This window comes from Psammomys obesus, unplaced genomic scaffold (assembly GCF_907164565.1).
Source record: "Psammomys obesus unplaced genomic scaffold, mPsaObe1.curated_primary_1811, whole genome shotgun sequence".
Taxonomy (NCBI): domain Eukaryota; kingdom Metazoa; phylum Chordata; class Mammalia; order Rodentia; family Muridae; genus Psammomys; species Psammomys obesus.
This window is the reverse complement of record NW_026585691.1, coordinates 7,347,966-7,360,773: the sequence shown is the minus strand read 5'-3', so window position 1 is coordinate 7,360,773 and position 12,808 is coordinate 7,347,966. Positions and strand designations below refer to the sequence as shown.

At 45.6% G+C, this 12,808-nt stretch overlaps 1 protein-coding gene across 1 annotated transcript in view; it reads right to left on the bottom strand.

Annotated features, from left to right (window-relative positions):
- Myo1e (myosin IE) overlaps positions 1-12,808 on the bottom strand; it is a 184,148-nt gene that overhangs the window by 64,469 nt on the left and 106,871 nt on the right. Inside the window, exons 5-9 of the mRNA XM_055598039.1 lie at positions 11,924-12,011; positions 8,794-8,883; positions 6,486-6,617; positions 3,769-3,903; positions 1,129-1,261 (exon numbers count right to left, since the gene is read on the bottom strand). Coding sequence (XP_055454014.1) covers positions 1,129-1,261; positions 3,769-3,903; positions 6,486-6,617; positions 8,794-8,883; positions 11,924-12,011 — 578 coding nt within the window. The remainder of the gene's footprint in view (positions 1-1,128; positions 1,262-3,768; positions 3,904-6,485; positions 6,618-8,793; positions 8,884-11,923; positions 12,012-12,808) is intronic.

Here is a 12,808-nt window from a genome sequence, read left to right as displayed (position 1 = left end):
AGAGGGGGTGTGAGTTCTGAGAACGGTCTCGAGTGCCACTGATGTCTGAAAGATTGGGGTCACATGCCATAGGGTTTGTGGTAGATCAGAGGCATAGGGGACCAGTGGAACTTTCCGTATGAAGGACCCCAGTTCTCTCTGAAAGAGTAAAAAAAAGACCATTTGGGTCTCAAGGATGTGGCTGAGACAGATGTGATCACCCGAAATATCAGCCCAGTGGTCAAAGTTCATCTCTCTGTGTCCAGAAATCTAATCTAAATCAGATCCATGGGACAAACTGCAAACCCTCTAGGTTCCACATCCTGTCACTCGCCGGTCAGCGCATTCATGTACCTATTTATCATAAGGGCCAGGTACAGGAAAGGTTTCTACCAAGCGACTCATCTGAGTCCCTAATCAACTATCTCCGTCATCATTAGTGTGTGACATCATCTTTGACACTAGATGAAGAGCTAGTGCGATGACGCGTTAGGTTTTGATGCCCCAATTTCCATTCTCAGGACACACGTGGTAGGAGAGAACGGATTCCCACAAGCTGTCCTCTGACCTCCATACACACACCACGGCACAAGTGCACACTCCCACACTAAATAATAATAATAAACTAGATGCTTATTATTCTAGTTTATTATTATCCCCAGTTTAATTCAAGGTTAAATTCTGCCAGGTTTCTCCAAGATTAGTAGTGAATAGAAATATTTTTTTAAAATCATCTACAGCCTAGGACATTGAGGTGAAGGAGGAAAGAGGCATATAGAGAGAAAAGAGGAGGAGAGAGGGAGAGGAGGAGAGAGAAAACCACATAGGAGAGGAGAGGAAGAGGGAGGGAAAGGGGTGAAGAGAAAGGAAGAGGGAGAGGAGGAGAAGAGATGAGATGAGACAGCACAGGAGAGGAAAGGGGAGGGGAGAGAAGAAGAGGAGAAGAAAGGAAAGGGGAGGGAAGGACAGGTACATGAAAGAGATCTAGTCTGTCCTGAGGCCATTTTGTTCTTTAGGACACATGACTTCTCCTTTCTTACCAATGTACCTCACTAGTAATCTAGGCCAAGCCAAGGGGTAGGTAGGTCATGTACGATCGGAGGTGACCACTCATTCCCCTCACTCTACACCTCAGGCAGAGCTACGTACATTCTTCACTCTCCACGGCGGCATAGTTGCCCACTTCTTTGAAGCTGATGTTTCCCAGGTGGAGAATTCCAGCCACAATCTGCAGCACCAGAGTCTGCTCCTCTGAGAAGATCCCGATCACGTTCATGGCGTGCTGGAAGAGAGCAAGAGGTCAGCTCGGCAGGCTGGCTGCTCACTGTGTAAGCAGGCGACAGACAAGGCACAGGGGAAGTTGTACAGTTAGTGTGTAGCCTAGCCTGCAACAATGACGGGAAGTCTTCATCAAACAGCGTGATCAGTGAGCTGGGCACTCACTCACCTTCCTTAGAGTGTGTGTGCACAAGGGGGTGGGTATACAGGTGCACACGTGTGTGGAGGTCAGAGGGTGACGTTAGGTGTGTCTTCCTCATTTGGTACATTTGAGACAGGATATCTCACTAAATGTGGAGCTCACTGATTTGGCTAGATTAGATGATCAAACAAGCCCCAGGGATCTTCCTGGCTCTGCTTCCCTAGAGCTGGGATTACAGTGTATGCTACCACCCTTTCTTTCCTTCCTTCCTTCCTTCCTTCCTTCCTTCCTTCCTTCCTTCCTTCCTTCCTTTTTTTCCTTCCCTCCCTCCTTCTTCCTCCTCTCCTCCTTCTCTTCCTTTCTTCCCCCTCCTCTTCCTTCCTTCTTCCTCTTCTTCCTTCTTCTTCTCATTTTCAGGACTCTAACTCAGAGCCTCAAGTTTATGTGGCAAGCAGTTTGCTGACCAAACCATCTCCCTAGCCTTCACAGGGTCTTACAAGTTCTGCTGGAAGGACAAGTCTGTTTTTAAACACAACATGCTCTCTAGGAACACCCTAGACCATAGAGCAGGGACACTCAGGGGACAGGAGTCTGGGCACAAGCTTCCATGTCTGTCCTGTCCCAAGTGTGTTCTGGTTGCCAGCCCTCTCCAAGAAACTACCATCCAATTCTCAGCCACCCCAAGAGGTCGCAAGTGATCTCCTTTGTGGGGAGGTAGGGGGATAGCTTTTATCAGTAGAAACATCTTTCAAAATCTCCCGAAGGAGCTGGATAGATGATCCGGCGATTAATAACACTGGCTGCTCTTCCAAAGGCCCCAGGCTGGATTGCTAGCCCATATGACACCTCATAACTGTCTGTAACTCTCCTTCCAGGGGCTCCAACACCTCCGTACAGACACACATGCAGGCAAAACACCAATGCACAGGAAATAAACCTAAATAAATCACTTAAAAAAAATCTCCAGAACCTATAGACCATTAAGACACCAAGTTTCTGAGTCCATTAAATGAAAATGGCTGAGTCTTGGATTTCTGTAACTTAGGAGAACTATTCCCTGGGTTAGTGTTGAGTCCTCATCCTTCCTTAAGGCTGTGGCTGGGTGGCCTCCGGACCTGGGACTCCTCTGTCTTAACGTCTTGTCACTGAGCTACACACCAGCTCCCCTCACAATGACCCTCTCCTGCTCATTCTAGGTCCCTTTCAGTTGTCAATGAATGAACAGGCCTGAGCTTGTTACTGACTGGAAGGACAGTGTCAGTGTGGTCCTGGAAGGATAGATGGATGACAGGCCTCCCTCCAGGACATTCTAGACTGGATGATTTAGGTAATTTCATGCAAGTCACAAACTCTCAAAAATCTGGTGCTGTAGCCTAGACTGTAACACGCGACATGTACAATGTGAAACAGCTCACAGCGCGGCTTTTGTTTTTTTTGGCTGTCCTTTGACCTCCAAACTCAGAAACAGAGAAGAGGTTGCAGCCAACTGAACCTAAAAGCATTTTAAACTTTTTGTTTTGTTTTCAGGGTTTTATTTATTTGTTTGATTTTTTTTTCTTTTTCTTTTTTGAGACAGGATTTCTCTGTGTAACATCCCTGGTTGTCCTGGAGCTCACTCTGTAGACCAGGCTGGCCTGAGACTCATAGAGATCCGATTGTCTCTGCTCCCTGAGTGCTGGGATTAAAGGCGTGTGCCACCACTGCCTGGGGCTTTGTTGTTTGTTTTAAGGCAAGGTCTCACTGTGTAGCCCTGGCTGCCCTGGAAGGGATTAAAGGTATATGCACCATTATGCCTGACCAAAACCTTTACATATATATTTTGAAATGTTTACCTTTGTGTGTCTGTGTGAGTGTATGTTACGTGTGTGTAAGTGTCCACAAATGCACCTGAATGTATTAGATTCCTTGGAGGTGTGAGCTGCCAGATGTGGGTGCTGGAAACTGAACAAGAATCCACTGCAAGAACAGCAAGTGCTCTTAACTGCTGAGCCATCTCTCCAGCCCTGAGTACTTTCAACATTCAATTAAGACCATAGACGGGCTTACAGGAACAGTTCTCTAAGTATTGGCTGCTCAGCAAAGAAGCATGCTAAACTCATCCCCTCGCTTGTCTTAGTCTGTTTATCAGAACACTCTTGTGTGAGGATAATGATGAATTTGCTCTTTACTCATCTCAAACCACGATGCGGTCCTCGGGCAGTTGGGGGGTAAACAGCTCTCCAAGGTGCTGAACACAGGCTTTCAGAAGTGCTCACAGCGGCTGAGGGGGGCAGGTCCCACCCTTGTCTGCTCTTTGCTGTCCTCTACCTCAGCTGATGCTCAGGCAGGAGCTCTGAGACCGCCCAGCCCAGCCCGGTACCCACACTTACCAGGGTTTCCTGGAACTCCCGCTTGTCATCGATGTCATCAACCTTGTAGGACCCTGAGAGGCTCAGGTAGTAGTAGTAGTCCATGCTGGTGATGCCGAGGCTCTGCTTCTGCTCTGGAGAGGCACCCTCGATGACCTGCCGTGAGAGCACACAGGATGTGTCGGGACATGGTCCACAAAGCGACCACAGCTACCTTGCAGTTCTGGGACCACCATCCCTGAGCCCAGGCAGGGAAAACTCTTCTAAGCTCATATTCAAAAATTCTTAGGGGGTCCAGCCTCCAGGAGCTGAGGCTTTGTAAAAATCACTTAGGGCTGTAGCTGTCTCAGCCCCGGTCTAGTCTGCAAGCTCTAGTTTTTGTTGTTTTGATGTGTATGCTGTTGTCTGTCTGTGTGTATGTGTACCACGCGCACACCTAGTGCCCGTGGAGGCCAGAAGAGGGCGTCAGATCCCCTGGAGACGAGTTGTAGATGGTTGTGAGAACCAGGGAGGGTTCTGGGAACTGAACCAGGTCCTCTGGAAGAGCAGTCTTAACCACCAAGCCATCTCCCCAGCCCAACTTCCGGTTCTTAACTCTGATAAGGCCTAAGAGAGGGCAGGCTTTCTTAGATGTACTGATTGCTTCATGCTCCTGATTCAAGATGGCTGATCTTTGCTGCCTGGTCCTGTACCATGTCTGCCACCTGTTGCCACTCTGTCCCCACCATGGACCCTAACCCTCTGAACTGTAAACCCTGGAGAGTCTCATCAGGTCTATAACTTTAATCTTGACTTTCATATGAGACTCTTGAATCTTTGAGCCCATCAGTTTCTATCCCCTATCTGGTATATGTGTGTGTGTGTGTGTGTGTCTGTGTGTGTAGGGTGTTTTGTCTGCATGCATGACTATGTACCACATGTATGCCTGGTGCTTGCAGAGACCAGAAGAGACATTCTATTCCCTGGAATTGGAGTTAGGGATTTTTGTTAGCTAACCACATAGGTGTTAAGAATCAAATCTGGGTCTTCTGCAAGAGCATTGAGTACTCTCAACTGCTAAACCATTTTTCTAGACAGTACTCTGGTGGTTTCTGACCTCCACTTAGGAGATCTTGGGAGGGAGGTGGGACGTGTAATTAATTATCCATCGCACTTTCTGTCTGGTGGGCGATCCTAACAGAGACCTGGGGTACACAGTTACAGTTCTCTCCTCTTTCCCTGCAGCTTTGATGACTAGAGCTGTCACTAATCTCCCAGAAGCTTTTTGTCATCTGTGAACTTTTTCAACAAATAGATACTAAAAGGAATGGGTCGCTATCCTGGAAGATGCCTGGGCAGCTGAAAGATCGACTGTGAGCTTCTTTCTAACCTAGAGATCTTAGGAAAAAAACAAAAACAAAACAAAAAACAATCCAAAGAAACACCCTTTTTGGGTGTTTCTTATTGTGGGTTCCTAATGTAGAATTAATTCTTAGGCTAGCTGGAATATTCCAGTTTTGAGTATGGCATGATTACATTTCTAGCTACATGAACATTTTTCTAAATAGCCAAATTGGCACAGTCTAGAGGAACATGCCTCAGCTACTTGAGCTTAGGCAGGGAGGAACACAAGTGTGAGGCCTGCCTGGGCTACCAGGTGAGTTCAAAATCAGCCTGGTAACTTAGAGAGACTCTGTCTCAAAATCAAAGGAGTAAAAAGAGGGTTGAGGAACTAGCTCTGGGGTAGAGTGCTTGCCTGGCGTATAGAAAGCCATGGGTTAAATCTCCAGCACTGAATAACACCACCACCACCAAACACAATAAAAAATAACAACTGACCATGGTGATTGCTAAAGCCTGAACCAACTTAAAAGCATCTAGGGGCTGGAGAGATGACTTAGTGGTTAAGAGTACTTACTGCTCTTGCAGAACTCCTGCATTCAGATCCTAGCCCCCACATGGTGGTTCACAACCATCTAGGGGATCCGACCACTCTTATGAGCTCCCCTGACATTAGGCATGCATGTGGTATACAGACATACATGCACATAAAACACTTACACACATAAAGTAAATGCATCTTAAAAAACACACACTTTTTTTTTTTTTAAAAAAACATCTTGCTGCAAGGGTCTGCGGGTTTGAGGAGGGCCTGTCTGATCTTGCTCTGGAGATCCCGAGCCTACCGCATCACTCACTTTATAGTGTGGTAGCTGGAGGTACCTGCCCTGGACACTTTGTTCCCGCCACCTGACTTCCTTGCTCAGCACCTTCATTCCTCTTTGCCTAGGGTGCTCCCTCTTCCGTCTTCCCTGACTTCCCCACCTCCAACTCTTCCCACACAGATTCCTATCTGGCAAATGATCAAACAAACACTCCTACTTCTGTTTTGAAGTTTGTCAGCAATTTAATGTTTTAACTTTGGAGGGAATTTGCCTCGTTACCCTAATTAGACCTCAACATTCCTTGGGGACATGCCCCTTTGACACACTTGTACAAACCACAGGGGCATCTTTCTGAACTTGTTACACTACCGCCTAAACCTGAGGGTTGAGAGGGAGAGAATTATCCGTACACTTGGGGACCAGAAGGCAACCTGGGGGAGATGGCTCTCTTTTCACCATGTGGTCCCAAGTATTGAACTCAGTGTTGGTTTCAGGTGTCTCTTTCCTCTGAACCATCCCACTGGCCTCCCCAGTTTTGTTTTTTGATATGGAAGAGGAATAAAAACGTGGGAAAGAAAAGTTATGTAGGAAAACCTGGTAGAAAATGTGAAAGCTCCTCTCTCCGGGGTTCCTCATCACCACTCTGGACTTTTCCAGAAGGAAGTTGGAGATCTTGCCACCATCTGGTTCCCCACCTGGACTGAACTGGATTTCAAAGTATTTTCCCTACAAGAAAATTAGTAATTTCCTTTAATACTCAGTAAACAAAAACACAGTGCTCCAAAAGACTCTGAAAACAGGGTATAATTCAAGGAAATTCATTAATGGAAGACATTTTAGATTATCCCCAGCCATGACTAGACTTCCTTACTTTTTTTTCGTAGCAAACAATGCCCCTGAGCTTGCCAGTCACACAGTTCTGCATTCAGAGCATCAATCCCATGACCAGACTAAATAAGGAGACTACATCCCTTGCTCACTTTCTCCCCATCTGTGTTTGTCTGAAGAATGGGACAGAAAACATAGCGCTAAGGTTGCCACATTGTTCTTCTAGAAGAAGGTATTATTCATCTTCAACCAATGGCATCTTGTTGATTATCACTCTCTACAATGCTTGCCTATCTAAGATACAGAAAATGGCATATGGCTTTAAACTTACATTTCTTAATAATTGCTGAGAGTAGCATCTGATACTATCAGGCATGACATGCATACACAGAGAAACAGAGTTAGACAGACAAACATACACACACTCAGAGAGAAAGAGAGACTTTTCCCTTCTTTGATGTCATTAAGCATGACACAAAGAAAACTGACTTTATACTCCCTCCTCTCTCTATTAAGGTTACAAGGCTATAAATGCTAGGCCCTTGCTGTTTCTAAAGATTGACTGAGTTAGCCTCTCAGAATAAAACAACAACAACAAGATAAAAACAGCTTATAACAGGAAAAGGCAAGGGAAGTCATAATGGTGTTTTTCCTGCTCTTTAAGGAGAGAGGGTGTGGGTGGGCAGCTAAAGGGTTAACATCGACAGTGTTTTTTTTTTTTTTTTTGCAAGGCAGGTTATGCATGATAATTAGAGGCAGAAAGGTCATGTGGAAAATTCAATCACAGTGTCTTTCTTCTGTCATTACCTAGAAAGGTCAGAATAAAACATCCCAAGTACTGAGCTGAAAAAAACACGAAAAGATGAACAAGCAGGAAAACAGACCAGACACCAGACAATGAGGAACATGAAACAGACCTTCCACATGCCCATCAGTGACAATGGCTGCCTGAGACCACAGGGGCACTTCTCTTAGAAATAAAACCTCCCTTTCTGAACAAAGGCTGAAGCCAACATGGTAGAATACATCAGTAATCTTAGCACATGGGAGGCAGAGACAGGCCATCCTAGGCTACACAGAGAATTTAAGTCTAGCCTGGGCTATAGGAGACTATCTCAAAAGAAAAAGGACTAAATGAAAAACAAAAAAATAAGTAAATGCTTTTTCTGTTTTTGTCTGTTTGTTTAAACAGTTTCTCCCTTTAGTGCTGGCTGTCCTGAACTCTCTCTGTAGTCCAGGCTGGCCTCCAGCTCACATAGAGCTGACTGCCTCTTCCAACCAAGTGCTGGAATTGAAGGTACATGCTACCACCACCTGGCATAAATGATCTTTTTTTCCTAAGTGAAAAAGAAACTGGTTTTCTTTGAAAGTCTCACCCACTATTTATTGTGAAATATCCCACTAATGAGCCTCACAGACAGCTCTTGCCTGAGTGCCACACAGTCTGTATGGTTGAAATAGGACTCTGAAGCTATGGGCATTTGTTTCTTCGTATTTTTGTTTGTTTGTTTATAATACACCTTTGGCCTTTTGGAATGGTCACATTTCAATTCCCCACCGCCAAGACTTCGAGTCAGAAACATTTAAGAAAGGCACTCATGGAAAGGCAAGGGTGATCCTGTCCTAACCCTGGGTACATGGAGTTAGGAGGTACCAGGACCATAGCTCTTCATTCTGTGAGCAGACAGCAAGCAAAGTCAGCAGTCCAGAAGGTGAGGCAGGCAGAGGGGAGGAAGCTCTGTCCTAGTTGCTCCCCCAGCCCAAGTGTCTGCTCCCTTCAGACCCAGCTTTGGAGGAGCAGGTCTAGTCCTGAGGCTTTCTCTAGTCTGATCATTTTTTTTTTCCCTCCAGACAGCCTGCAAACTTCTCTAGGACCAGGGCTCTCCTGCTCGTCAACTGTTAATTTCCTTACTAAAGCAACTCAAGGAGCGAGCCATTTCTAAAATGATCTTGTCTGTGTCCAAAAGCTCAAAAATACTTTCTCTCAAAGGGTACATTGCTTAGAAGACAACAGAGCTAGAAAAGCTCTTCAGGACCCGGGAAGTGCTCCCTCGACTGGAATCGGGACACTTACAAATCGGCTGGAGTTGTTGTTGCGTACTGTCTTGGCGTTTCCGAAGGCCTCCAGGAGCGGGTTGGACTGAAGGATGATGTCCTTGACATGCTGTCGCAGCAGACAAGAGGGGTCAGAAAAATAACGGGTGCTCATCCTACCATGTCAAAGTCAACTTTCCCCCAAGTTTCTGCTTTCTGAATATTATAAAATAAGAGGCCCCAATCCATGTGTCCTGTGGTATCTCTGGAGAATTCATTTTGATTTTGTCTTGTTTTGTTGAGTCGTGATTTTACTGTGTAGCCCTGGTTGGCTTGGATCTCCCTATATAGATCAGGCTGGCCTTAAACTCATAGAGATAGATCTGCCTGTCTCCTGAGTGCTGGGATATATAGCTCAGGCTAGTGTCAAACCTGGTATGTAGTTGAAGGTAACTTTGAACTCCAGATTCTCCTGCCTCTACTTCCCAAGTGCTGACACTATAGGGACATGCCAGTCCAAGAGGTTTACACAGTGCTGGGGATCAAACCCAGGGCTTTCTGCTTGCTAACTGAGTACATACCAACTGAGCTACTCCTCCTGCATGGCTGCAGAACCAAGCCTACTTGTATGACCAGGTTTCCCAACCCCTCTTGATTTGAAACCAGGTCCCAAAACTGGGGTGCCACCAGGAACCCAGAATCCACACAGTCTGGGATTGGTTTCCCTTCTGCATGCCGTGACTCCCTCCTGCACACCTCGGTATCTTGGTGATGACAGTGGGGAGTAAAGAGAGGCATGAAGAAGTCTCCTCGCCATTGGCTCTTCCTCAGCTGTTCCATTTGCGGCACTAGAGGCTTATCTAGATGGTAACAGGTCATTTCTCCTTCCCAGACGTCTATAGAAACACAATCTTGTGTGTCTCAAACTAACTGTGCACCAACCAGCGGAGGGAAGGGTAGAGTCTTGCTAAAATGCAGGGGTAGGTTTAGTAGGTCTGGGGCAGGGCCCAGGACTCTGCATTTCAAAGCAACCTGGGCTCCCCGGGATCTTGCCGACAGGGCTGAGTCTGATCTTCAGGACCTACATGGTGGAAGAGGTGAACTGACTCCCTTAAAGCAGCCTGGGCATTACTGCTTCTTCTAGCATGGATTCACACCCAGGGCAGCCAGGAGCAACACCAGATCATGTGACACAGCTTCTGGCCAACAACAGGAGGAGAATTTAGTGTGGACACTGCAGTCCTATGCCAGAGTTAAAAGTGTGCAAAAAACACATCACAGACACGAGGCCTCTCAGCTGATAGAACCTGGTGCTGGAGAGGGCTTTTGACAGTGACTCACTCCTTGTACGTCTAATTATTCACATGCTATGGTTAAGTGTGTTCCAGAAATAACAAGCCTTCTGGCTTGTGCTCTTGAGCTACTGACTAATTTGAAGCCAAGAGTTCTGGATCAATGTCGTCAAAGGAAAACAGGAAGAGAAAAATCAACATTCACCGTCTGCAGCTTGGCCACTGGGTCGTAGGACATAGCAAACTGGACTAGATGAAGATACTAACACTGACTACGGGTACTCCTCCGGTACCCTCAAAGATCCCAGAAGACAGAATGCCACAAGGCTGGAAGGGGCATTCCATTTCACACAGGGGGTGATGGTCACTAGCACAGAGGCAAACTGCCGGTGGTTCCCCTCCCCGACTCCCTCCCAGTCAGACTTAGCTCCACACCTAAGCTGCCTCTCAGCTTTATAACCCAGGGCTGTATATAAACTTTATATTCCTTTGTAAAGGAAATTTGGAATTTGTGAATCTTTACTATTCCTTTTAATCTTTTGTTTGCAGGCTGGATGTGCTATCCCACTTACTAATGTTCAGTTTCTCTCAGGGAGACACAGAAAGAAAAGATCTTGAAGCTTTTCCCTTAAAAAATAGCCTTATTGTTGTTGCTATCTGAAGTGCTGGGATTAAACGAACTCAACAGCTGATTTAGGCATGCTAAACATGCATTCTTCCTCTCCTTCATTTTATTAACTTTTAAAAGACGGTCTCATCTACCCCAGGCTGGCCTCAGCCACACTACCCTGAACTCTCCGTTTGTCTGCCTGCATTTCCCCAGTGCTAGGATACATATGTGTAGCCACCACACCTGGGGCTCCGTGTGTGCTAGGAGAGAGCCCTTGTCCAGCCACACGAGCTTCCTGACACTGAGCTGCATGCCCAGCTCAAGAGATCAGCTTACTCCGCAAGTGAGACTCAGGCCATAGCTCAGCTGCTAACGTGCTTACCGCGTATGCCGTACTTAGGATGGGTTCCATCCCAGCACCAAGTAACCTGGGCATGGTGACACATCCTTGTAACCCCAAAGGTAAACTCGGGAAGTTCAGAAGTTTATGGTTATCCTTGTCTAATTAGTAAGATCCCATCTCAAGAGGAGGAGGAGGAGGAGGAGGAGGGCTGCTGTGTGAAACAGTGGCCATGTATAATTTTACTGAGATAGCCTCTATAGACTTGTGCTATTTCATGCTCCTATCAGTCACAGAAGCAACTGTGTCTCAACATTTTCCCAATTTTTAAAGAATTACGGGAGTTCTGACTAGAAAGAGAGAGAGAGAGAGAGAGAGAGAGAGAGAGAGGAGAGAAAAGTAGAAAGGGAGAGAAAGCACTTGATGCCTGTAGCCCAGGCTAACCTCACTAGCCTTGAACTTGCTGTATATTCAAGAATGGCCTTGAACTTCTGATCTTCCTGTTTCTCCCTCTGAGTGCTGGGATTACAGGCATGTACCTTCATGCCTGATGTTTGTGGTGCTGGGCCTGGAACTTGGGCTTTGTTCATACGGATGAGCATTCCACCAGCTGAGCTAGGTTCCCCAGTCCCAGTTTTAATAAAAATTTCTTTTTTTTTTCATGTTTGATGAATAACTTATATGTCCTTTCATCTGAGCTATCTTTCATGTCTTATTATCCATTTGAACCATGGCCTATTTGATTGATTTGTAGAAGACATGTCAATACAAAAACATACAATTTCTTTGCACATTTCATGTATCTCAGTTTCACAACCTTTTTTTGTGCAAAATAAATTTTCTTCAAAGCTACAGACAGACCAAAGGTATGTGCCACCATGTCCAGTGAACACTACAAATGGGGCTCCTGATGGCACCACAGACTCACCTGCACCTTGGGGCCTCCTCCAGACACTCTGGAGACGTAGCTCATGATGTACTTGGCAGCTACTGTCTTTCCAGCACCGCTTTCACCACTGAGGAAAGAAAGACAAACACCCATCTGTGAAGGGGTCCCTACCAGCTCCTTCATCTGCTGTCTCCAAATGAACAAATCTTGGAGAAACCATAATGAAAGCAGCTCAGGTGGGGTGGAGATCAGTATGATGCTAGTTGAGAAAGGTGGACCAGAGTGGGGCCAGCTCATGCCTCCCTCTGACCCACATAAGCATGGCATAGACTGAATACTTATCATTGCCATTGTGCAGAGGACAGACAGTTGAGTTTTCTAATTGTCCAACCACAGAAAGCAAGATTAGGATACTATAAATATCAGAAGGATGGGTTTATCCAGAAATTACAAGTGACAGCCACATATGTTTGTAAATGGAAAAAAAGGAGACTATGAAGTAATTTCACCTGACACATTCTGCTCTAATTATAGACAAAACATAGTTATAATTTGATTTTTATTGTTGAGATGGTTAAACATAGTTAAGGCTGGCCTTGAGCTCAAAATCCCACTGCCTCAGTGCTGGGATTATAGGCATGCATGAGCCACCACCTTTAGCCAGTGTGGTTTTGAAGGACTTGAGGTATAGCTCACAGATAAGGTGCTTCCTGAGATGCATGAGGCCTGGAGGTCAATTCCAAGGACAGAAAGCTCCATTTTTCAAAATATTAGTAGAGATTTTGGTCAAGGTAAGGCAACAACTAGAGAGCTATTCATCTCAGATAATTATTTTCTACCCTTTTTGTCATAATGTGTTACTTTTTCTATATATGTGTATATATATATATATATATATATATATATATATATATATATATATAT